The sequence below is a fragment of the Talaromyces rugulosus genome, chromosome I (assembly GCF_013368755.1).
Source record: "Talaromyces rugulosus chromosome I, complete sequence".
Classification (NCBI taxonomy): Eukaryota; Fungi; Ascomycota; class Eurotiomycetes; order Eurotiales; family Trichocomaceae; genus Talaromyces; species Talaromyces rugulosus.
In genome coordinates, this window is record NC_049561.1 from 6364529 (window position 1) to 6386623 (window position 22095).

Here is a 22095-nt window from a genome sequence, read left to right on the forward strand (position 1 = left end):
GGGTAAGTGCTCGCGCTTTGTTTGGACGCTTTGTATGCTTTGTCTGGTTTGCTCCACCATGCCTGTTGTTATTGTCTTTCCCACAAAGCACCTGTTCTTTTCGTCGCCTTAAAACTTCTCTTCTTTTGCTACTTGAACTGCTTACTCGCCTCCTCACACTCGCTTGCAGCAACATACACTGACCTGTCACTCATTTAGACTTACTTCTTACTGTCCAGACTTGCAGAATAGCCCTGGTTGGCATTCCGTCTTTAGAAAAGAAACAAATACACAGTCCATACTGCAAAATCCACTCGTTTCAAATTCACCATGAAGAACACATTCGCTATCTATGCCTTTTTGGCCTCGACTGCCTCTGCCCACATGCAGATGAGCAACCCGTATCCCCTTCGCAGCCCTCTGAATCCAGACGGTGGGGATAACAAGGACTATTCCTACACTAGTCCGCTGGATCCGTCTGGAGCAAACTTTCCATGCAAAGGGTACCAGAACGATGCTTTCAAGTCAGTTGCTACCTACGAAGGTGGCCAGCAGTACAGCATGTCTCTGGAAGGCAGTGCTACTCACGGCGGTGGCTCGTGCCAGTTGTCTCTCTCTTATGACACTGGAAAGACGTTCACTGTCATCGAGTCCATGGAGGGTGGCTGCCCCCTGACTTCCAACTACACCTTCACCATTCCCTCGGATGCCCCAACAGGGGAGGCTCTTTTTGCCTGGAGCTGGTTCAACAAGATTGGCAACCGCGAAATGTACATGAACTGCGCCCAAGTCACCGTTAAGGGAGGTTCTTCCAAGCGCGCTCACGCTCGTGACCTTAAGGTTGCCCGCGATGGGACTGCCTTTAGCTCTCGCCCGCCTCTGTTCATTGCCAATGTCAATGGTCCTGGTGAATGCACTACGACTGAAGGCCAAGAAGTCAAGTTCCCTGAGCCTGGCCCTAATCTGCTAGGCGGTGTTGCGGGCCCTGGTTACACGTGCAAAGGCTCTGCATCCTTTCTTGGTGATGGATCTTCCACTGGAGGCAGCTCGGGAACTTCAGCTGCTCCATCGAGCACGACTACAGCACCATCAGACTCCAGCCCTAGCCCAGCCGTCACTGCCACAACCTCTCCTTTAAACACTGCTCTTCCGACGACCACCACGAGCATCCCTAAAGCCATTCCAACCGATAGCCCCTCATCAGGCCAGTCTTGCTCGACCAACGGTGCTATTGTCTGCGGCTCCGACGGTAAAGCATGGTCAATGTGCAGCAGCGGCTCTCTCATCAGCATGGGCTCTGTAGCTGCTGGGACTACTTGTACTAACGGAGCAATCAGCAAGATCTAAGACAGTACGCTCGCTGGACGACGGTCTTTCTGTTTGCAAAATCTTTCCTTCCCCCCTGGCGTCTTCCGTCACGCCTGTTTTCCTCGATGAACTTTTTTTTTTAATGAACAACGAAACGAAACGAAACATGCAGACACAACACAGACACAACACAGACACAATTTTGTCTCTAGCTGTCAAGGGCTGGTCCCTAGTCATTGGCTTCCCTTAGGTAGAAAATAAACGAATCAATGCTGAACACGAGACGTTTTCGATTTTTGAGGTACGACTTCGCAATTATGCAAGTCTCAGACAAACAACGTAATTTTATTAGATTTCGTAGATGCAAATTATAATAGTATTACAGCACCAGCAACAAGGACACCTAAGCAGCGGCCTTCTTTTTCTCTCCTTCGCCTTCAGACTCACTCCAATCCAGCAGCTGCAGCAATTCCTCTTCATCCATCTGCTCAGCCTTGCGTAACGCTTCCTGTTTGGCGGCAGCCTTCTGCCTCTTGCGCGCTCCTCGACCCCAGTCCATAACACCACTTGCTTTGATCTTTTCAGCCTCGTCTTCCTCATCACTGCCCTCGTTCTCTTTGTCATCCTCTGCCTCTCCTCCACCGAGCCTCAAACTATTCGCATTCTTCTTCGCGCGCTCCGTGCCGGGAGCCAGAAACCCTTCTTCCTCTTCTCGCTTCTTCTTGCGCTCGGCGTCTTCCTTGTCCATTTGCTTCTCAAACACCTTTTTGAAAAACAGCTCGATGTACGGCCGCAACATGAGGTATGCGGCCACAATGACGATGATGCGTAGCCATCGTTTGATCTTGGGCGTCGCGAGCCAGTCTTGCACGTCGCCGATGGTTTCGAGTAAGTAGTGGCTGGCGGTCTCGACGATTTCGCTGAAGACGGCGGCGATGTCCAGGTTGTCTGCGTTGGAGGCCATGGTGTAATAATCTCTTGAAGTTTTTTTTTCCCCTTCTTCTTGTAGCGAATGCGCGCCGAGCTCCACGAGTAGTGGAAATACAATGAGACTGCTCCCTTGGTAGAAACAGTAAAATATCACTTGAGAAAACGGTAAGATATGGATTGATTGATTGATTCAAAACCAAGAAGCAATAATAAAATAAAATAAAATAAAAATCATGGCAGCAATTATTAGCCTCATCGATAACGGTTTAGCCGCTGATCGTGCCGGGCTTGCCGCGCCGGCCGAATGTTTTCCCGGCCGACGCGTCCCTGACGGATCGGGAAATATCACAACGCGCTTTTTACTCTTTGACAAGCATGATAAAGAAGACTACAACGCGGATAAGACATGTCGGATAACAACAACAATGAGGAATCTGTGGCTCTTGAAGAGGTTTGTTTTATTTGAACTGTGCGTGTTTTTCTTCTCTCTAGCTAATCAACCATACAGCGCTTCAAGTCCGCTCTGTGGCTCGCCATCGGCAAGATCGTCGACGAGGAGACTATTGAATTAGGCGTCAATGCCACGCCTCAGTTTATCGGAGCCTTGACGGAGATGGTATGGGCGCAGATTGGTTAGTCGCCATTTGCAGCTGTTTGCAAATATCCAACTGACCGTGTTTTTAGAAACTGTCAGTCAGGATTTGGAGGCGTTTGCCAAGTATGTCTTTTTTTTAATGGTTCTGCATACTCCATATACTAAAATGTTAGACACGCTGGACGATCGACAATCAATATCAACGACGTGATGCTTTTGGCGCGACGCAATGAAGGTTTAGAATCCATTCTACGCGGGTTTGCTGATCAGCAGAAGGAACTAGCCCGGCAACAGCAGGCGGGTGAAGCTGGCAGTGACTGAAATTATTTTTTCTTTCGCTCTCAGTCTTTCTTCATTCACCTCGCCATTTTGGCATGGAGAATATTACCACGGGACATTGGGCAATCTTTATTTCTGCGGGAATCCAGCCAACCGGCCGGTCTGTATCCCTGCGGTAGGGTTTATGATATTCGCCAGTGTCGGCCGGTGATTCGGGGCGGACTTGCTACCTACCGATTTATTTCCTCACGATACTAGGGTGTCGATGAGACGAACCGATTTCGACATGGAATGAATTCCGGCTTGACGGACCGGACTCACAGCTACCGGGTCGGGGGGTATGTACCAGGTTGCGCCAGATGATCTTATCAGCATCACGAAGACAGCCACAGGAGAATATTAGAGCTAAGGGGTTTGAGGAACCTTGGTTATTGATTTTGACGATGTACTTGCAGTCTTGCACAAAGCCAGTTGATAAATTCTCAACCAGTCGACGCTAGTATCTCGCAATAATTTCCGCCCTGATCAAGCTATCGGGCTCGATCTTATTTTAAATCAGATAAATGCTAAGATCTTCTATAAATTCAACTGATAATAATACATAAGAATAACAATAATGCACATTATTATTGTCTATATTCGATTTTAGACATCAGCCAATGACCGTACGAGGTAGCGTATACTTAGCTCGTTAGGGTGTCCTCAACATCAGCCCCCACGTCCCATCCCTTAAAGTGACAAATAGTCGCCAAATGTTCTTTTCTTGGTTGCTGACCTGTCGATCACAATATAACTAAGGGTCAGGCGGTTTTGTTTACTTGTCAGCATGTGTAGCATGTGGTTATGGTGTGCCCGGCAATTAACGAGAGTTTGCGCTTTGACTACATGTCCATTCAAGCTTTCCGGCATGTTTGTCTCTACAAGGAAATAAGAATAATGTATGTTAGAACAAACAGCATTGAATAATTTCCAGAGTTCAACGTTTTATGAAATATTTGAAAATTATTGCCGAAATTTTATCTACAGCCAAGCCATTACACACGGATGACACACGCAGCCTCTCCGCCGATGCACGCCACAAGCGTAAATCCACGTTTCCCGCCTCAGGAACAAGCTTAGCCCGTCAGCATTTAACTATAGCGCTCGCCAATCGGACAGGATGAATCGTATTCCGCATTTGGGGGTGATCAGCCTTTCGGCTGCTGCCGGGAAAGGGTCTGGTGATGCATTGATACAACCAGTCATCAGATATCGATGAAAAAAATGGTGTAGGTTGCATTCAATAACACAAGGCTGAGAGTGCACTGTGCCTTATACAACAAGACTACAAGATAAATGGATTATTATTGGGGATCTTTTTTTTTTAGTAGTAAGGATAGTCCAAATGTCTACACCGTAAACTTGAAGCCATGGGATTATTGACAAGGTATTAGCACAGGAAACTTTATAAACAACTCTCAACAACGTTAAACACCAACTGATTCAACCGGTTGTATACTCAACCTCACGTCTAGACCGAGAAATTCATTAGTCTATCCTCAAAGTGGTACGCATCTGTGATGACCAACAGTTGTCCCGCGAGGCTAGTCACTTGCGTATTGCGCAAATACCACATGCGAAACCCTCTGGGACAAAGTGCTTTCATACAAACATGCACCCATGACTTGCATGTAGCGCTCGGTTCGTCAATGGTCGTTGATCGTTACCTTTTTGCGGCAAACAGGAAGAATAAGATAGTTAGTGTAAAAAGCAGTAATTAGTACTATACTGCATGGGTTAGATCGTAGGTTACAACGAACAGGTTCGGCTATTATTTAGGTTTTATTTTTGGCTTAGTAGTTAGTACGCGAGCCCTGCTCCAGCTCTGCTACTCTGGTCTAGACCCTAGACCACGCAGGGTCACGGTAGTGCGCCTGCCGTGTTTATTTTTGAATTTCCAGCTAAAGTCCTAGAGAGGTTCTGCAACGTCCTCACTCGCTAGTAAATAGTATTTCGTGGTTTGGAGATTATTTCCGTCCGATGGAGTTGTCGAGCTGACTCTTAGCCCTAACCGGAAGGTGGCAGGAATTGGCATGCGTTGGTTATGACCAACGGTCCAACATGCTAATGAGCTGCGTATGGTCGCGCAATACGGAATAGTAGTACAGCTTGATTTGGTACCCTTCAAACCCTGGAAACTTTGCAAGGCACCGTTTCACCCTCAGGAGGCGTCACACTACCCCCAGCCAGTGGCAGCCACCCGAAACGCCCACGACGCCCACGACGCCATCAACGCCATCAATATGCAGCCTTCTCACACCACCAGAAGATGCGATCCATGGATGGATCAGCCCAAGATCTTGCCATTTGTCATGTCAGCGTTTGGCAATATTAGCGTTGTAGGGCTGCAAATTCTGACGACTCCATGTTCAATCCTCGCGCCCCTTTATCCCGAACCGAGAAGCTAATTAAAATGTAGTACAAAAAGAAGCGGGACCATAGGGAACCAGTGCCTACGTACTCCATATTAGTTCGATTACTCTAACCAAGGTAAAATGCCCATATGCTAAGAATACCCATGGAGGCTCTGTTATTTTTGTCACAGCGTTAGGTGTGATATGCTGACGCTCCACGACTCGGGGTCAGAGAGTCACGTTTCTGACCCCAACGGTACTTCCTAATATGGTAGCATTCGCGCATCCAGGCTAATTCTACTCTAGAGCCTGTCATTTCTAGTGGCATTTGTATGGATGAGGTAGTATTTTCTGTCCATCTCTGGCTCCAGAAGCCCTATTCCACACCTAATCGTATTCTGGAAAGGAACCAACAGCCTGTCATGATGCTACCTCTTGTCACCTCTTGTGTTAGTATGCACCATGCAGGGTTACGGAGCGCAAAGAATACGCGGAACCAACCAAGCTATAGTTGCCGGCCAGTCTAGAGCGTGGTATTATGGCTATTTTTATCTTGGCAGATGAGTTTAGATGAGTGTTAGTGTTTGTGAAAGTATGGTGGTGTTTTATCTATAAAAGCGTCTTGGATCTCCTCTCCATGGGCTTTTCTTCTCCATCCATCAATCAGAACAATCCAGCTCAACAGGTCCGCGACCTTCACATTCCTTTTTTACTTTCAGTCCTTCCTTTCAGACAAAAAGTCGATAACAGTATCTTCTTTCCTTTCAAGAACTCTTATCACATCCAATCCTTTTTTTACAACCCTCTTCAAAAAAACCAACAGTCAAGATGTTTGCTAAAGCTGCCGTTGCCATTACTGCCCTCGCTGGCATTGCCTACGCTCAGACTGGCGAGACCGTCACCACCGGTCAGGCTGTCACTGCAGTCAACGCCGACGACGGTATTGGCGCCGGTACCGATGCCTACACCATGTACAGTGGTGACGGTTCTGCCGGCGCTGGCTGGCCCGATGTCACTGCCTGGTGAGATATAACTCTTCACGAGGCTAACAAGAAACAAATACTAACGAGGATCATCTAGGGTTTCCTACTCTGACATGCTTACTGCCAACATCCCTCTCATGCAACAGTCCTGCGCCAACTTGGGATACGGAGACAACGACTCGGATGACGAGATCACGGCCATCACCGATGCCATTGACGAGGTCGCCACTGCCACCTTTGTCGACCACCGCTTCATCCTCGCTGTGATCATGCAAGAATCCAAGGGCTGTGTCCGCGCCATCACCTCCAACTACGGTGTCTCCAACCCCGGTCTGATGCAAGACCACGCCGGTGCATCGACTTGCAACCCCGGAAGCGAGGGATCTGCCCAGGCTATCTCTCCTTGCCCCGCTGACCAGATCTCCGGTATGATCTCCGACGGTACCGCCGGTACTGACGCTGGTGAGGGTCTCGCTGGCTGCCTCAACACTGCCCAGGGCTCTGGCGCCCAGGCCTTCTACCAGGCTGCCCGTATCTACAACTCCGGCAGCGTCGACGCCTCTGGTGACCTTGGTGCTGGTATTGCTACTCACTGCTACTCCTCTGACATTGCCAACCGTCTTACCGGCTGGGTCAGCGCCACCACCGCTTGCACCCTGGACTAAGCGCAGACTAAACGTCTCGTTTACTACAACACAAACCTTTCCCTGATCTCCAAGAGAGATCGGGAACTTTTTCGGCTTTGATATTCTTCTCCATTTTTATAGAATGGGTAGATCAGCTGAAAAAGGGGCTTTGCATTCGCTTTTTTGATTTATTTTGCAACCATTTTTGATCCCCACCCAAGCGCCAAGCTGCTGCATGGGATATACTTTCGCTGGATATAGATATCTTCGTTTCTGCATTGTTTCTGACTTTCTCCTTTTCGCTAACAATTGGTTGGCTTCATATCAATGAGTTTGGTTTCCATGTATATATTTACCATTTATGCATTGACTATAGAGTGTACATACCGTGCAACTGATGTTACGAGTGACAACAAAAATCAACTAGAATTTTGGTCTAATTTTTTCTGGTTCTATCTAACTACATGTGTATCTGTCATAAAAATCGACATTTCAAGGGCAGGGTCAGCTGAAAGCCACTTTGCATTTCGATTTGTTCCCGTTGCGGCAACGCCTACAGGCAAGTAACCACTGATATATGTAGATGATACTAACTTCCAATAGGTTATAAACCTTATCTTAATGCTATTGAATCTATACTATGTGCTAATATAGAGCTAAAGATTCAATGTTGTGACAGGTTACTAAATTAGGTAGTTTCTTATATCCTCCTAAGTATATATACCTGGCCAAGTATCATTCAAATGTTGACAAGTCCCTCATTGCATTAGTTACTACTGTAGCATTTATTTATATCAATTGATAGCTATATCCACTTATAGTCAATATACACCTGAGAAACTTTCTTTCAATAACTTGCATTTATGTCTTGTTCAAATATTCTTCGCCGGCTCTTCTCCCAATTCTTCAGCTCTGCCGTCAAGTTCCTGGTTTTTCCTTGATGTAAATGTATTATAGTAAAACCTCTATGACATATTATGTTGAAAAACGTCAACTAGTATATATATAGAAGATTCAATGTTGGGTTGGGTTCCACAATACGCTGATATATATATATCATGTTGGCACCTTACGACTGTATGGATCTTTCAATGTTGAATACTCTCTATGCTGCACATGATTAATTGATTTCATCCTCGTCGCATTGACTATTGAGTTTTAAATATCAATCAACATCAGAGTGATTAAAAAAAAAAAAAAAAAAAACTACAAATTGCTCTTCAAGGTTACCCAGCAATATCTAACTTTAATCTGCCGTACTAAATCGACATATGCATTACATTACATACATAGATCAAAAGTCCATCAGCAAGCTCCTTGCCGGTTTCTTTGATTCATTCCACCGGAAAATAAAATAAGAGTGAATGCATCGCTGTCAGCGCATCATGTCAAACAGAGCACAAGAAGACCAAGATAGCTGAAACAAAACGGGCGGTTTTGGGCCCCATTCGCGGGGCCATAATCACTACTAATCAGTTGATGCTACCACCATTCATGCCCACAGATAAGATAGCCTTGAAAAAAAAAAAGCACACTGAGTAAGAAGAGTATTTATCAGATAAAAATCAAGGCTGAACTTTTGTTCTGTGAGATTCTGTCAATGTTCATTAATAATTTCAGCTTCAGCCCGGTCATTACTCAGGAGTTACACTTAATAGGTAACTGATCGACGGAACAGTAGTAATAATAGCAACAACGAACTAATAAGGCTAATATCGCACTAGTAAACATAGCGAGAAGTGCAATAAAATCATGCCGGCTTAGAGGGTGGTGCCAGGGCTGACTGAGAAACTTCAGTAATTTTTGCCGCGGAACCAAGCAGCTGAGTTAGGAATTTCCTGCAGTGTAATCATGCAGCGTTCCGTTCTTTTTAAAGAACATTATTTTTGAATGATAACAGGGATTAGCGAACTGTATAAAGTATATCAGTGAACGGCGTAGTGAGTACGTACAATTGGAAATATGGGGACCCATATTCCCATTTCGGATGCGTTTCCTGTAGAGCGCAGAACCTGATTGGCGATTTCATTCAGCCTTTAGGCACGTTTCTCGGGCCAAGAGACTAAAGATAAACCAAAGCCGAAGAGGCTTGCCTGACAAGTCCATGATCAGCAGGGGAGATACATTCACGTTCGATGTGACGTTGAGCTAACTATTTGTAGCCCAGGGGGGGCTGATTTTCCGGCAAGTGTGGTCAACTTACCGTATGTACGAATCTTGTACTGTGTATTTATGCTGCTTATAATTCTTAATAATTAAGACCCTTTTGTATGAGGATATCGTACAGAGAACGCCGTATTAAGGCCGTAAGGTGAACACCCCCCCTCTGATCAACCGGGCTCGTGGGTCACTCAGCCTGATACAATACACGAGTCTGACAAGTTGGGAGCTAGAGAGCGCCTTGCAACCAGTGTAGAGTCTGGAAATCGGGATCGAAATCATGTATTTCACTTACAAAATCTAAACTTGGCTCCAAAATTACGGAACCGAGATCGCGGGCTAGCATTTTTACGTCTTGCAGAATCGGGAAACTGGTCTAGAGCTTCATGTAAGCAGTTAGAATGGGCTTTAGTTAACTAGGTATTACGTATATAGTCCCTGACTCTGCCGTTGACTTCTTTCGAGTCAACTTTAATCGTGGCGTTGCGATTGAGGTCAACGTCTGTCGACACTCTTTCTTTCCCTTTCCTTCTGAAAACTATTTAGTATTCACGATCGCTTTCCGTTTTTATTTTTTATTTTTTTTTAAAAGATTGCTTTACCTGTAGTCCTTCCTTCAACTCGGTTTGAAAATTAACGAGAAAATGGCGAAACTTTTCGCCTCGTTGCTGGCTTTGGCCGCTGTCGTCGCTGCAGAACCCATCGCCATCGCTCGTCGCGAGCCATCTACAACTCTCGATGGCCTCAACGCTGCTGCTGCGAGTTCATCCTGCACCCCTCTGACCACTAGCAACCCCACCCAATGGTGGTACGCAAACATCACCCACAACGGTGAATCGTCTTATCTGTCGTCCGACTTGAAGGATGGATACTCGGTTTTCCGCAACGTCGTGACTGACTTTGGCGCCGATAACACCGGCGGCTCGGACGCCTCGGCGGCCATCCAAAAGGCCATTAATGGTAATGTAGCCTTGAGCTGATATAACGCAAAGAAGACATTGGGTAAACTAACAAATCGCAACAGCTGGCTCTGGCGACACCGCAAGAGGAACGCAAGACACCTATGGAACCACCAAGCAACCTGCTCTGGTCTATCTCCCACCGGGCACATACCTGATGTCTGACAGCTTGCAGCTCTATGTCGGCACTGTTCTTGTCGGTGATGCTCTCAACCCGCCTACTCTCAAGGCTTCAGCCGACTTCCCCAACGACCACATCATCTATGCAAAAGACCCGAACTTTGGTGGTACCATCAACTTTTACATCGGTATCAAGAACTTGGTCATCGATTCGACATCCGTCAACGCCAACACTTCTCTCACCCTTATTGACTGGACAGTCAGCCAGGCCACCCAGCTCGCCAATGTCGTCTTTAACATGCCCGATTACTCCACCGGCCACACCGGAATCACCTCGCAGTATGACTCCAACAGTAATGTTATCCTGAACGACTTGACTTTTAATGGCGGTGCCTACGGTATCAACATGACCGGCCAGCAATGGATCTTCAAGAACATCAAGACAAACGGTACTACCACCGGTTTGAAAGCCAGCGGATTTAGTGTTGTCTGCTTGTCTTGCTCTTTCGCAAATGCCGGAACTGGCATTGACGCCAGCGTTGTCTCCGGCGTGTTGTCCGTGATTGATTCGACTGGTACTGGCGTCGGAAACCTAATCAGCGGAACGAGCAGCAGCGGTGCTGGAAACTCCATCGTCCTCGAGAATGTTTCAAACAGCGGAACAACGGTCTCGATCGATGGAAATGCTGTGGTTACCGATGATGTGACCGACACCTGGGTATATGGCTCTCTGGTAAGAACTTATTGATCCCTTGTTGAAAGTTCAAGTTCTAACACATCCTAGTACACAAGCGGTAGCTCTGATGGCGGACATGTGGATGGCCAGAAGGTGACCACCGCGCGCTCATCCAGCCTTCTCAACAACAAGGAATACTACACGACGACTTCGCCACCTGCTTTCCAGGAATACTCCGTCGACCAAGTGCTTAACGTCAAGTCGGTCAGCGACCTACCTGTGAAAGGTGACGGTGTTACCGACGACTCGGAAAACATCAACAAGATTTTGGCGCAGAACGCCGGTTGCAAGGTGATTTACTTCCCTGCCGGAACATACATTCTGAACAACACTGTGACCATCCCCGCTGGTTCTCGTATCTATGGCGATGCTTTCGCTACGTCCTTCTCTGCCCAAGGCGACAACTACTTCAACCCATCCGCCCCAACAGCGATGGTGAAGGTCGGAAATGCAGGTGATGTCGGAGTTGCCCAGATCGTTGATATCATGTTCACGGTTGCAGATGTTCTGCAAGGTTGCAAATTGGTATGCTTTACCCCCTATAGCCGCTATTTTATCCAGTTTATGTCTAATACAAGCTATAGCTTGAAGTAAATATTGCCGGCAACAGCCCTGGAGATGTCGGCCTTTGGAATTCACACTTCCGCATTGGCGGTGGAGCAGGAAGTGCTGTCGAGACCAACTGCGGTGGCTCGCCTGACCAGTGCAAAGCCGCTTGGGGTTTGATTCATCTCACCAACACATCCTCTGCCTACATCGAGAACATGTGGGGATGGACTGCCGATCATGACTTGGACGGTGGCAACAAGCAGTTCATCTCCACTGCTCGTGGTATGCTCGTTGAAGCCACCAAAGGCACATGGTTGGTTGGAACCGCCATGGAGCACCACACTCTTTACCAATACAACTACAACAATGCCCAGAATGTCTTTTCTGCGTTCCAGCAAAGGTGAGATATCTTGGTCCTCGTCAGTAAACAAAAGCTAATAGAATACAGTGAGACTCCCTACTGGCAAGGACCTGGCAACGATGCCGCTCCTGTCCCATGGGACGACTCTTTGATTGCATCCGATCCTGACTTCAGCAACTGTGCTTCCGACGACAGTCTTTGCCGCATGGCCTTCTTCGAGCACATTTCCGGCTCATCTGACCTTTTCCTGTACAACGGTATGGTCTGGGCCTTTTTCAATAACTACGACGGCTCCAGTGGCCCCTGCGACAGTGGCGATTGCCAGCAGAACGCGGTCGGAATCTCTAGCTCTTCATCTCTGTACCTTTATGGCCAACAGGTCAAGAGCGTCAGCAACATCTTTTTAGAGGATGGAAATGCCGTTGCTACGTCGTCTTCTAACGGCGGTGGATGGGGAGGAGTTGTTGCCGGTTACTTGCACGATTCATGAATAATTCGTGACGTTTCCGCGTGACGGAGAAAGACATGTCGATAGTTTCGATCATTGATAATTTTGTATATATTCATTTGCGTTCCTCAAAAATCAAGATTGAGCGTTGAAAGTCGAAGAAAGAGACCTAGTCCTGTAACAATGTAGGAAAGAACCCTTTTCGGAAGGCGGTGGGACTTTTACGTATGGCGCAAAAGTTCTGCCATCGGAAGCCGCCTTGGGCCCCGCGGTGGACAATGTGAGTCACAGCACGGCGATAAAAGAAAGGACCTCGTGGGATATTTCTGCTTAGCCGAATCCTCAACCATGACAACAGACGGGCCTATTCTGCCTGTTCCAGGCCAGCGTAATGTTCTCATTACCAGTGCTCTTCCCTACGTCAACAATGTCCCTCATCTGGGCAATGTGATTGGAAGTGTGCTCCCCGCAGACGTCTTTGCTCGCTACAACCGGGCCCGAGGGTTCCCCACGCTGTATATCTGCGGTTCGGTGGGTTTATCCCGTCTATAACCTCCTCGAAATATTGATTGCTAATTTTTTGCTAGGATGAGTATGGCACTGCTACAGAGACAAAAGCCCTTGAGGAAGGGGTGACACCGGAGGAACTGTGTGCGAAATACCACGCGATTCACAAGAGCATCTATGATTGGTTCAAAATCGAATTCGACATCTTCGGCCGAACACCAACTGCACAACAGACGAAAATCGTGCAGGAGATCTTCCGCGGCCTTTGGGACAACGGATATATTGAGGAGCGGGAAACCACCCAACCTTACTGCCCCGTTGAAGGGCACGCATCCTTCCTTGCGGACCGATTCGTGGAGGGAGAATGCAGCATCTGCGGTGATCCAGGTGCCCGTGGAGACCAGTGTGACAAATGTGGAAACCTGTTAGATCCTCTGGAGCCGGAGGTCAAGACCGGTAACGACCAGGAGCAGGATGTGGAGGCCAAGGCTACTGGCTGGTTGGTCAACCCGCGCTGCAAGCTTGATGGCGCCACACCTGAGAAACGTACAACCAAGCATCTTTATTTGCGCCTGGATGCCTTAAAGGACAAGATTGTACCTTGGTTTGAAAAGGTTAGCAAGGAGAACGAATGGAGTACCAATACGACTTCGATCGTGCAGTCATGGATTGACAAGGGCCTCAAACCCCGCGCTATCACCCGTGATATCAAATGGGGTGTCCCAATCCCCACTGGATTGAACGGGCTCGATGATGAGGCATACAAGAACAAAGTGTTTTATGTCTGGTTTGATGCATGCATTGGCTACGTATCAATCACCGCCAACTATACGGATGGAACCAACCTGGAAAGTACTCAATGGGAAAAATGGTGGAGAAACCCCGAGGACGTGTCGCTTTACCAATTCATGGGCAAGGACAATGTACCTTTCCACTCGATCATCTTCCCAGCCTCGCAGCTCGGCGATGGGGGCCATTGGACTAAAGTACACAGGATTTCGGCCACTGAATATCTCAACTATGAAGGTGGAAAGTTTAGTAAATCCAAGGGCATTGGTATCTTTGGTAGCAGTGCCAAGGAAACAGGCATTGATGCCGATATCTGGCGCTTCTACCTTATCTCAAGGAGACCTGAAACTAACGACACTGAATTCAAATGGGATGACTTCGTCAATATCAACAACAACGAACTTCTCAAGAACTTGGGCAACCTAGTTGCACGCGTCATCAAGTTCTGTCATGCAAAGATGGGAGCGGAGGTCCCGAAGTATACCGATGCCTCCTTTCTTGCCGACCATGAGAAGCAGGTCAATGAGCACTTGAAATCATACATTACTTTTATGGACGCCACCAAAATGCGTCAAGCCATTGTAGAGTTCATGCAGATCTCATCTTTGGGCAACAAGTTGCTGCAAGACAACAAACTCGACAACCGGCTATTCACCGAGGAGCCAGATCGCTGTGCTGCCGTCATTAGCACCGCTCTGAACCACATTCATCTCCTTGCTAGCATCCTCGCACCATTCATGCCCAGCACCTCCGAGTCCATCTTCAAACAACTCGGAGCCGAACCAATAGCACGCATACCCGATACATGGTCCACCGATGCGCTTAAATCAGGCCACAAGCTCGGCGAATCCAAACTCCTATTCTCCTTGATCCCTGCCACCAAGATCGAAGAATGGCGTGAGGCCTTTGGCGGCGAAGAAGCCCGAAAACAGAAAGCCCTCGAGGCCGAAAAGGCCGCAGCTAAGAAAGCCGCCAAGGAGCGAGAGAAGGAGAAGAAGAGACTCAAGAAGGAGGCCGCAGCCAAGGTTGCCGCGGAGGCGGCCAATGCGACGGCGAGTTCGCTTGAGACGAAATTGACCATAGATGACGGCCAGAAGAGTCTCCCTTGATGTGAACATGTCATTTTCATTTTCTTTCAATTTTTTTTACAGCAGAAAGAGGGGGCAGGCATGTATGAGATGAGATTACAGGTGTTTGTTTTGTTTCATTGGCTAGGATAAATGCATTGTTGTTACACACAGTTATGAATTTCGATATTCAATGGATAGTTCTGAGTCTGATATGATCCAAGTTCACTCCAATTAGTCGATAAAAATGAAAATTTAAACTACCCAATAAATACAATGTGGAAAAATGAGAAGATTGGGTTCGTATATAACACATGTATGTATTCATCAATCATGAAAAACCATATAACAAACAAATTAATTTTTACTTTGGACTCCATGTAATGGATCGGACCCTGGGCCCGCCATGCTCATACGCCGCCAAGGCTCTCTGGGAATCCAAGGCCATGATACCAGGCCAGAAGCCCGGCGGCTCTGAGACCATGGCAGGCGAGCTCCAATCGATCTTCCCTCCTCGCGGAGGGCCGCCATAGACCACCTTGATAAAGGCATTTTGCCTTCCTGTCTTGCTCTTTTCGGCGTAGTCATTTGTCATAAACACAACAGCCATTGATCCATCTCCAAACACTACAATTTGCGGCGCACCAGCATTGCGGCCCTTGGGAGGGTTATAGATTGGCTGACGGTGGTGCCAGGTGTAACCATCGTCGTAGGAGATGACGCACTCGAGGTTGTAGTTGGGGCGGAATCGGGTTGTTTCAAACACCATGACAAGCACGCGTAGATTTTCCTGCATGTCGAATGTCGGTACAATGCCCGTCATTCCATCACGGAACCGGTTTTCTGCGACACCCTCGATGCATCGAGGTTCAGACCATGTTCGGCCGTGGTCGTGCGATATCACCATCATAGATCGCTGGTCGTCGGGCGCAAACTCGTGTGAATAGGTCATTTGAAGGACCCCACCACCGGCGATTCTCATGAATGGCTCCCAGATACCCAGTGGTGGCTGTTTCACTACTGCGTGAGACAGATGTGTCCATGTGTACCCGCCATCTTTCGACTCATACACTGTCATCCGGAATACCGTGAAGCCCTGGGGATGGGCAAAGTCATGGTTCCGGAATGCGGCCAGTACGTGGTTGGGTGCAATCTCAAGCAGGAACGGATTATCGATCTCGGCCTTGCCCCGGAATATCTCTGAGATATCCATGAATGTCTGGCCATTGTCCGTGCTCTTGGAGACTTTCAAACCATGGAGCCGGTCGGGGCCGTACCAGGCAAAGGCGGCCAGGATCGTGCCGTCGTTGAGTCGGGCTAGTCGCGTATATGTGCCATTGAATCTGGACTCGACGGACAGGCTTCGTTCGTCTTGGTTGACGATGAGACTGTTCGTGTTTGGTGGTGCTGGGCCTGTCGCGATCGCCGGCGACCCCGGAGGATGCGAGGGTTTGGGGGGTTTAATCCCCAGGTTCTTCATCACCTTCTCGGCGAAATGAGACATATTGTTTTGTTGTTGTTAATTAAAAACAACAAATATACAAATGATTGACAGGTTGTGAGAAAAGTGTCGAGTATAATCAAGAGTGATTGATGGAGCATTGGAAGCTGCTCTAGCATTCGTCATCTTCCCCGAGCTATGATGTCATCATGTTCACGTGCAGACCGTAGCCCTCAGAGTCGCTTCTCCTACGGTTTTCTCTTTTCTTTTGAAAGAGAAAAATTTTGACGATCGGCAGGGGTGTTGATCAGTACCCATATTTGATGTAGCAGGAGTATGCGTAGGGCAAACTCGTTGTACCTGTTAGGCGCATGTTATGGCACCTCCAAATGCACGTGGAAACAAATCCCCGACAGAATATGGCGAGTCCAGCTGCGTCAACATGTCTGAGAGGGAGGAAGAGAAAAGAAAGAAAGTGTGTTTTTGCAAAAAGTGAGGGGAAAAAAAGACTGCAATTTGCAATGTTTAATTTGCAGTCGGCCTCCAAAAACGGCTAGGGCGCGCCTTCCTATTTGGGACGTTTCTCGTGTTGGCAAACGGAATTGATGCTACTTCACACGCATAAACAGAAGCACAGCCACTAAGGTACATATAGCTTGACGCTCAGCCCTTCGAAAAATGAGTCACCTCGTATCGGTGCCTATGATATTGTCAACATAAATATTCGATCAGCCCTTCCCTTGGGTTAAGGCACAGAAGAGCATCTATTGATCATCACAGACACCAACATGGCGGCAGAACGCCAAGCTGAAGTCTATGACTTGCTTATTGTCGCCGACGCGACAGCTTCAATGCAGACGTATCTCACGTCTTTGCGCGTCTCTCTTCCACAGATCATCTCAGTTTCGGCCTTGACCAACTCCTTTTCGCGCATCGGACTATTGTACTATCGCGACTATGACATGTCGGATCCGCTAGAATGGCACGGCTGGATCGAGCCATCGAAACTGGTCGGCCCAAACCAAAATGACCAGCCTGACCTGGTTTCCATTGCGAAAAATGTTCAAGCAGATGGAGGTGGTGATTACGCTGAAGCAACAAAGACAGCGTTGGCCAAGGTCTACGAGGTCAGTAGAGCGGAAGCAACGACTATAGTTCTTTTATACACCGATGCGCCTCCCCATGCCATATCCAACGGTGGTAAAGGCCTGGATGGCTATGGCCCAACGGAGCGGAAGGCTCTGGAGAAAGGTAAACATGCAATCCATGGACGTCACTTTGTCGACTGGACGTCGGCCTGCGGAACGTTACGAAACGGGGGCAAGCGTATCCACGTCTATACGATAATAGATTCTTCCATATCTGAAGAAAATTTGGGCTTCTACAATTACCTATCCACAATGACCGGTGGGGCTTGCCTACATCTCAAGAGAGGCTTGCAACAGCCTGCAGCGATCTCCCGAATTACAGTAGAGTTGCTGCTGACCTGGATGGGAGTTGAAAAGGCTGGATTATCTGATGCAGCTAAAAATGAGGACCTAGGTGCCATGTTGAGTCGGTATATCGACATCTCGAACATCAAAAAGGTCACAAACGAATCTAGCAAAGACGCTCAAAAATTCTTCAACTCAAACATTATTGGTAATACGACTAAAATTACGCTGACCCCTGAAACACTGAGAAAATACCTACCGAAGAAAACGACTCCAGTTGCAGAGTTTACCCAGCAGTGGAAAAGTGATGGAAATTACCGAGAATTCGCTATTTCCCATCTGGAACGGATGATTCAACACGATGTCCGAGCAATGGCTTTGAATCCAGTACTGGGGAGTCTGTGGAGGATCTTTTGCAACGACCGGACCATTCCCAACCGTGAAGAGGTATTGGCGTCTTTTAGCCAAGGAATAACAAAAATTTCGGACGAAAAGGAAAGGGCACAGATGAAGGCTTGGCTGGAAGAATCGTATGACTTTGCGGCACAAATCCAAGAGACCATCGAAACCGTGCCAGAGGAAGCCCGTTTCCCATGCGTCTACCTGGATCCCACGTTGAAATTTGAACGGGCGGATTCCAACACCGACGACGACGAAGATGCCAATCGTGCGATCACCGAATTTAAACGCGACGAACTTCTGGAAATAGGTCGTTCTTGTGATTACAAAATCCTGAGGCGATTAGGCCGTATTCTCACCCGGCTCACGTATGTTGAGAAGGCTAGCGACATGCCCCAGCACATCACTAAAACGACCGACGAAGATCTCCCTAAAATTCCAATTGCCCTTGCTTCTCAAGAATACAAGACAAACTTCTGGAGAGTTCTCCTCCATGCTGTTCTTCCAGGTACCATGCTTGGGGCTCGCCCAGCTACACTCCTAGCAGCGCTCAGTCTTCGAATGGGCGTTGAGCCCCTTAGAGAAGTCGCCGAACACCAGATGAGGGCGTGGAAGACAAAATGGAATGACACCGAGGTTCCTGAGACCTGGAATATTGGGTGTCTCACATTGCTCTTAGATGCTGACAAGGCGTATCGTCAACGACGCGAGAGTTCTGACCAAGAAATTGGGGAAAGTCTGCTTCGTAAGAGTGACCGACGTATCTTTGAGACTCTGGTCGACTTCAAAATCTTGGAACGAAATCTTGACACCCCCTTGGTAGCCAAGGTCGGATGGACCCCGAATAAATCTTCTCTACCTATGGGGCCAGTGGTGGATTGTCGAAAATGCAAATTCCCCCGTTCCGTAACCATTATGGGCAAGAGTGGGCAGTGTGGATTGTGTCTGACAGATGATTTCGAGACTAAGGAAGAGAGACTGACGCACATAACCACTGATGTATCGAAGGACGACAACGAATTGACGGAGGCAACATGGGTAGAGTGCTCCGTTATTACATGTCGCGCCCAGTATATCGTCTACCACCAGGACTCTCTACGCGTACGGGCGAAATGTCACTACTGTAGGTTGCAAAAAGATCTCCCAGAAACTCAGCGGAGCGCCAGCCCTGCGCCTACCGTCGAGTGCGGACGATGTCTGAATCGCATGATCTACCCAAAGACTTACAGGCCGTCGCCATTTTCCGAGTCGGATTTCTTGTGCGTCGCATGCACATCCAGCCGGATAACAATCACGGAAACTGAAACAAGCGCGAAACAAATTTCCGATGAGAATACTACCGACTGGTTGGCTGTAGACGCAGAAGCTCCATCGAAGAGCCCCTTTAGCAATCGGTCTGTTTACCACACGATTACTACTATTGGTACAGATGAATTCTTGAACCGTGTGAAATTATTTCCCAAGACCGATGGCCCCCTTCGTCGCCGTGGAAAGGTCATCCATAACTCTCAGGAACTCATCGAGAAACTCCAAAAGCAGGTATCTCGCCGACATGCCAAACGAGTCCCATGTTCGCTTTGCTTCTCTGAATTCCAGCCCCGTGATCTTAATGCAGCGTGTGGACGACGTGGATGTTTCCAGCGCATATGTCGCGGTTGTCTTGATGGATGGTATGGCCTCAATTCTGCCGGGCGTATCCTCAACACTGCGTCCTTGTTCTGTGCCTTTTGCCGCCGCCAGCCCCGGGCTCAGACACTCGCTAAACACGGTATGGGGGTGCATTCTGTCGGAAACCTCGCTCAAGCCGTACAAGACCAGGGTAACTGGATTTATGCGTGGTGCGAGTCGTGTGCGTACGCAAAACCGTTCGTTGAACGTGTCTGCGCGCGTGGTGTTCCAGCGGATGTCGAACATTGGGCTTGTGACGAATGCCACGAACAACAAGCCCGTGAAGAAGAGGCCCGCCGACTAGAGGAGATCGAGAGCCGTAGAATAGCGGCTCAGATCCAGGGGAATATTCGCGCGGCTGAAGAGGCAGAGAGAAACCGTCGTCGTTTATTAAAAAAGAGGGAAGAAAAAATCCAAAGCAAAAGGAAGCCTTGCCCTGGTTGTGGAGTGGAGTGTGAGAAGTCTATGGGCTGCGGACATATGACTTGCCCAGTGCCCCGGTGTTTGACTCATTGGTGCTTTTTCTGTGGCAAGAAATGCGATCCAAGGGGTATATATCACCACATGAGCACAGCCCATGGAGGGTTCTTCGACGGTGACTCTGAGAGTGAAAGGGAATAGGGCGATTAACAGAGGAATAACGACTGCCTCATTTGTGTGTTCTCTATTTAGAAACAAGTTACAACGGGAGAAGTGATATTATTTCAATTTGAATGTTCTCATTAGTGATACTACGGTATGTAGTTTTACTGATATTTTACGACATCTGGAACGATGTACCTTGGGGTTCTTAGAGGGTAAAAACCGACTTCAAGTTCGTACTTGTTTGAAGTGAAACTACTTGTACATGCCGTCAGACCTGTTAGTTTGAAGTGTTTGGAAAGGAAATTACCTTTTTTTTACACATATAAATTGAGTTATAAATACTCCATGTTTGATTCGTTAACTGTAATAACATTGATGTCTGTCCTCTATCTGTGTAGCCATATCGAAAAACACGCCCACCGAGACCACCGAAATTTAACCTTAACTCCCCATCCCACACCCACCAACAGCCCCCCAAACCATGGTTCCTCACTGCTTCCAAGTCATGGTCGGCAAAGAACTTTTACCAGGAGACCATCTGGTCGTTCGGGCAAAATACCATCCCCCCTTACTACGACCACCCACAACCGAGATGATATTTGACAGGTCGGTTCGGTTGATCCAATCTTGTGCACGTTTCGCAGCGTCGCTGTTGCTTCTATTTGTCAGAAGGCCCCATCCTTTGCCGAAATGTCTCTGCGTAGAGAACGAGACAGATCTGGTTCCCAGGGGGCTGCTTTCGGTGGTTTCAAATTCAACAAAAAAGGTCCAGCAGAACTTGCACCAGGGATTTGGGGACTTGGGGTCGCATTCTTTAGGTATAATGTCCCTTTCCCAAGAACGATGCAGATGTAGCATATCCAACACATGGGTGGAAATGTTGCGGTGCGGGCAAGGAAGCAGTGCGTCTTCACCGAAATGGGACATCCATGCTTGCATGATTGGCTTGCTGAAGTCTGACACGGTATACTTGTTTCGAAATACGAGGTGACTGCGTCGACGTGATAATTTTGGCAAGACTGTGCAGGTGACTATTGTTTGATCCGATTCAAGTACACACTGGTGTGCGAGATTTGGCATGGTCGGCGGGGTCTGGCTGGTTTCTTCTTTTTTGGCTTTAATCAAAGCTGATTGCAGGCTCACGCATTTTTTGTACGTCAAGATAACATGGGGACATAGTTGAATGTTGCCCGGTGCCCTGCAGAATCTGTCATCGGGCTCCTTGTACAGTTCGCTTCGAGAAAAGTCCCGTTTGGGCTGCAAGTAGAGACACCCGGCGCAGCATTTCCAGTACGCATCCTCAAGTCTTTCGAGAAACCTCCAGCGGGGTGATTTGAAAAATGGCCACGGATTGACAACGCCATGGTTGGCATTTACTCGGTTTGGAAGGACCCCGCGCAGCTTGAACTGATCCTTGTCGAGCCTGGGACTTAGGCAAACCCACAGTGGCTTGGTGGTGAGAGAAAGACAGATCTTATCCACAGGATCATCCAGATACTCTAAAATGATGAATGCAACTTCACGGGGAATCAAAGAAAACCCCTGGGTGCCCTTGCGTGAGCTATTCTCCACGGTCCACTCCTTTGTGAAGCATTCGAAGGGGACAGATTCTGGTCCAGGGCTGGATGGACGGCTTTCTAGAGACACAAATGATGGGGTGTCCATGATGGTGGGTTAAGAAGCTCTCAAGTTTCACCGAGAGACTTTTCGAATCACAAACAACAAACGGTATCAGTGTAGACCTGCCCACGGGCAAATTTCAGTATCAGGCAAAACAATA

The 22095-nt window shown here is 48.0% G+C and overlaps 8 protein-coding genes across 8 annotated transcripts; 5 read left to right on the forward strand and 3 right to left on the reverse strand.

The window, feature by feature from the left end:
• Positions 1-309: 309 nt before the first annotated feature.
• On the forward strand, positions 310-1326 carry TRUGW13939_02174 (uncharacterized protein; the record flags this gene model as incomplete). The annotated part of the gene is made up of 1 exon (XM_035485368.1): positions 310-1326. One exon carries the CDS (start codon positions 310-312, stop codon positions 1324-1326), a length of 1017 nt encoding a protein of 338 aa, XP_035341261.1.
• Positions 1327-1690: 364 nt separating this feature from the next.
• On the reverse strand, positions 1691-2251 carry TRUGW13939_02175 (uncharacterized protein; the record flags this gene model as incomplete). Its single annotated transcript, XM_035485369.1, has 1 exon — positions 1691-2251. One exon carries the CDS (start codon positions 2249-2251, stop codon positions 1691-1693), a length of 561 nt encoding a protein of 186 aa, XP_035341262.1.
• Positions 2252-2623: 372 nt separating this feature from the next.
• On the forward strand, positions 2624-3133 carry TRUGW13939_02176 (uncharacterized protein; the record flags this gene model as incomplete). The annotated part of the gene is made up of 4 exons (XM_035485370.1): positions 2624-2668; positions 2726-2849; positions 2902-2935; positions 2986-3133. The coding sequence occupies 4 exons, from the start codon at positions 2624-2626 to the stop codon at positions 3131-3133; spliced, it is 351 nt and encodes a 116-aa protein (XP_035341263.1).
• Positions 3134-6312: 3179 nt separating this feature from the next.
• Positions 6313-7132, forward strand: TRUGW13939_02177 (uncharacterized protein; the record flags this gene model as incomplete). Its single annotated transcript, XM_035485371.1, has 2 exons — positions 6313-6506; positions 6565-7132. The coding sequence occupies 2 exons, from the start codon at positions 6313-6315 to the stop codon at positions 7130-7132; spliced, it is 762 nt and encodes a 253-aa protein (XP_035341264.1).
• Positions 7133-9897: 2765 nt separating this feature from the next.
• Positions 9898-14831, forward strand: TRUGW13939_02178 (uncharacterized protein; the record flags this gene model as incomplete). The annotated part of the gene is made up of 7 exons (XM_035485372.1): positions 9898-10213; positions 10278-11065; positions 11117-11593; positions 11653-12017; positions 12066-12448; positions 12761-12957; positions 13014-14831. 7 exons carry the CDS (start codon positions 9898-9900, stop codon positions 14829-14831), a joined length of 4344 nt encoding a protein of 1447 aa, XP_035341265.1.
• Positions 14832-15153: 322 nt separating this feature from the next.
• Positions 15154-16293, reverse strand: TRUGW13939_02179 (uncharacterized protein; the record flags this gene model as incomplete). Its single annotated transcript, XM_035485373.1, has 1 exon — positions 15154-16293. One exon carries the CDS (start codon positions 16291-16293, stop codon positions 15154-15156), a length of 1140 nt encoding a protein of 379 aa, XP_035341266.1.
• Positions 16294-17018: 725 nt separating this feature from the next.
• TRUGW13939_02180 (uncharacterized protein) lies at positions 17019-20351 on the forward strand (the record flags this gene model as incomplete). The annotated part of the gene is made up of 1 exon (XM_035485374.1): positions 17019-20351. One exon carries the CDS (start codon positions 17019-17021, stop codon positions 20349-20351), a length of 3333 nt encoding a protein of 1110 aa, XP_035341267.1.
• Positions 20352-20804: 453 nt separating this feature from the next.
• Positions 20805-21980, reverse strand: TRUGW13939_02181 (uncharacterized protein; the record flags this gene model as incomplete). The annotated part of the gene is made up of 1 exon (XM_035485375.1): positions 20805-21980. One exon carries the CDS (start codon positions 21978-21980, stop codon positions 20805-20807), a length of 1176 nt encoding a protein of 391 aa, XP_035341268.1.
• Positions 21981-22095: the final 115 nt, after the last annotated feature.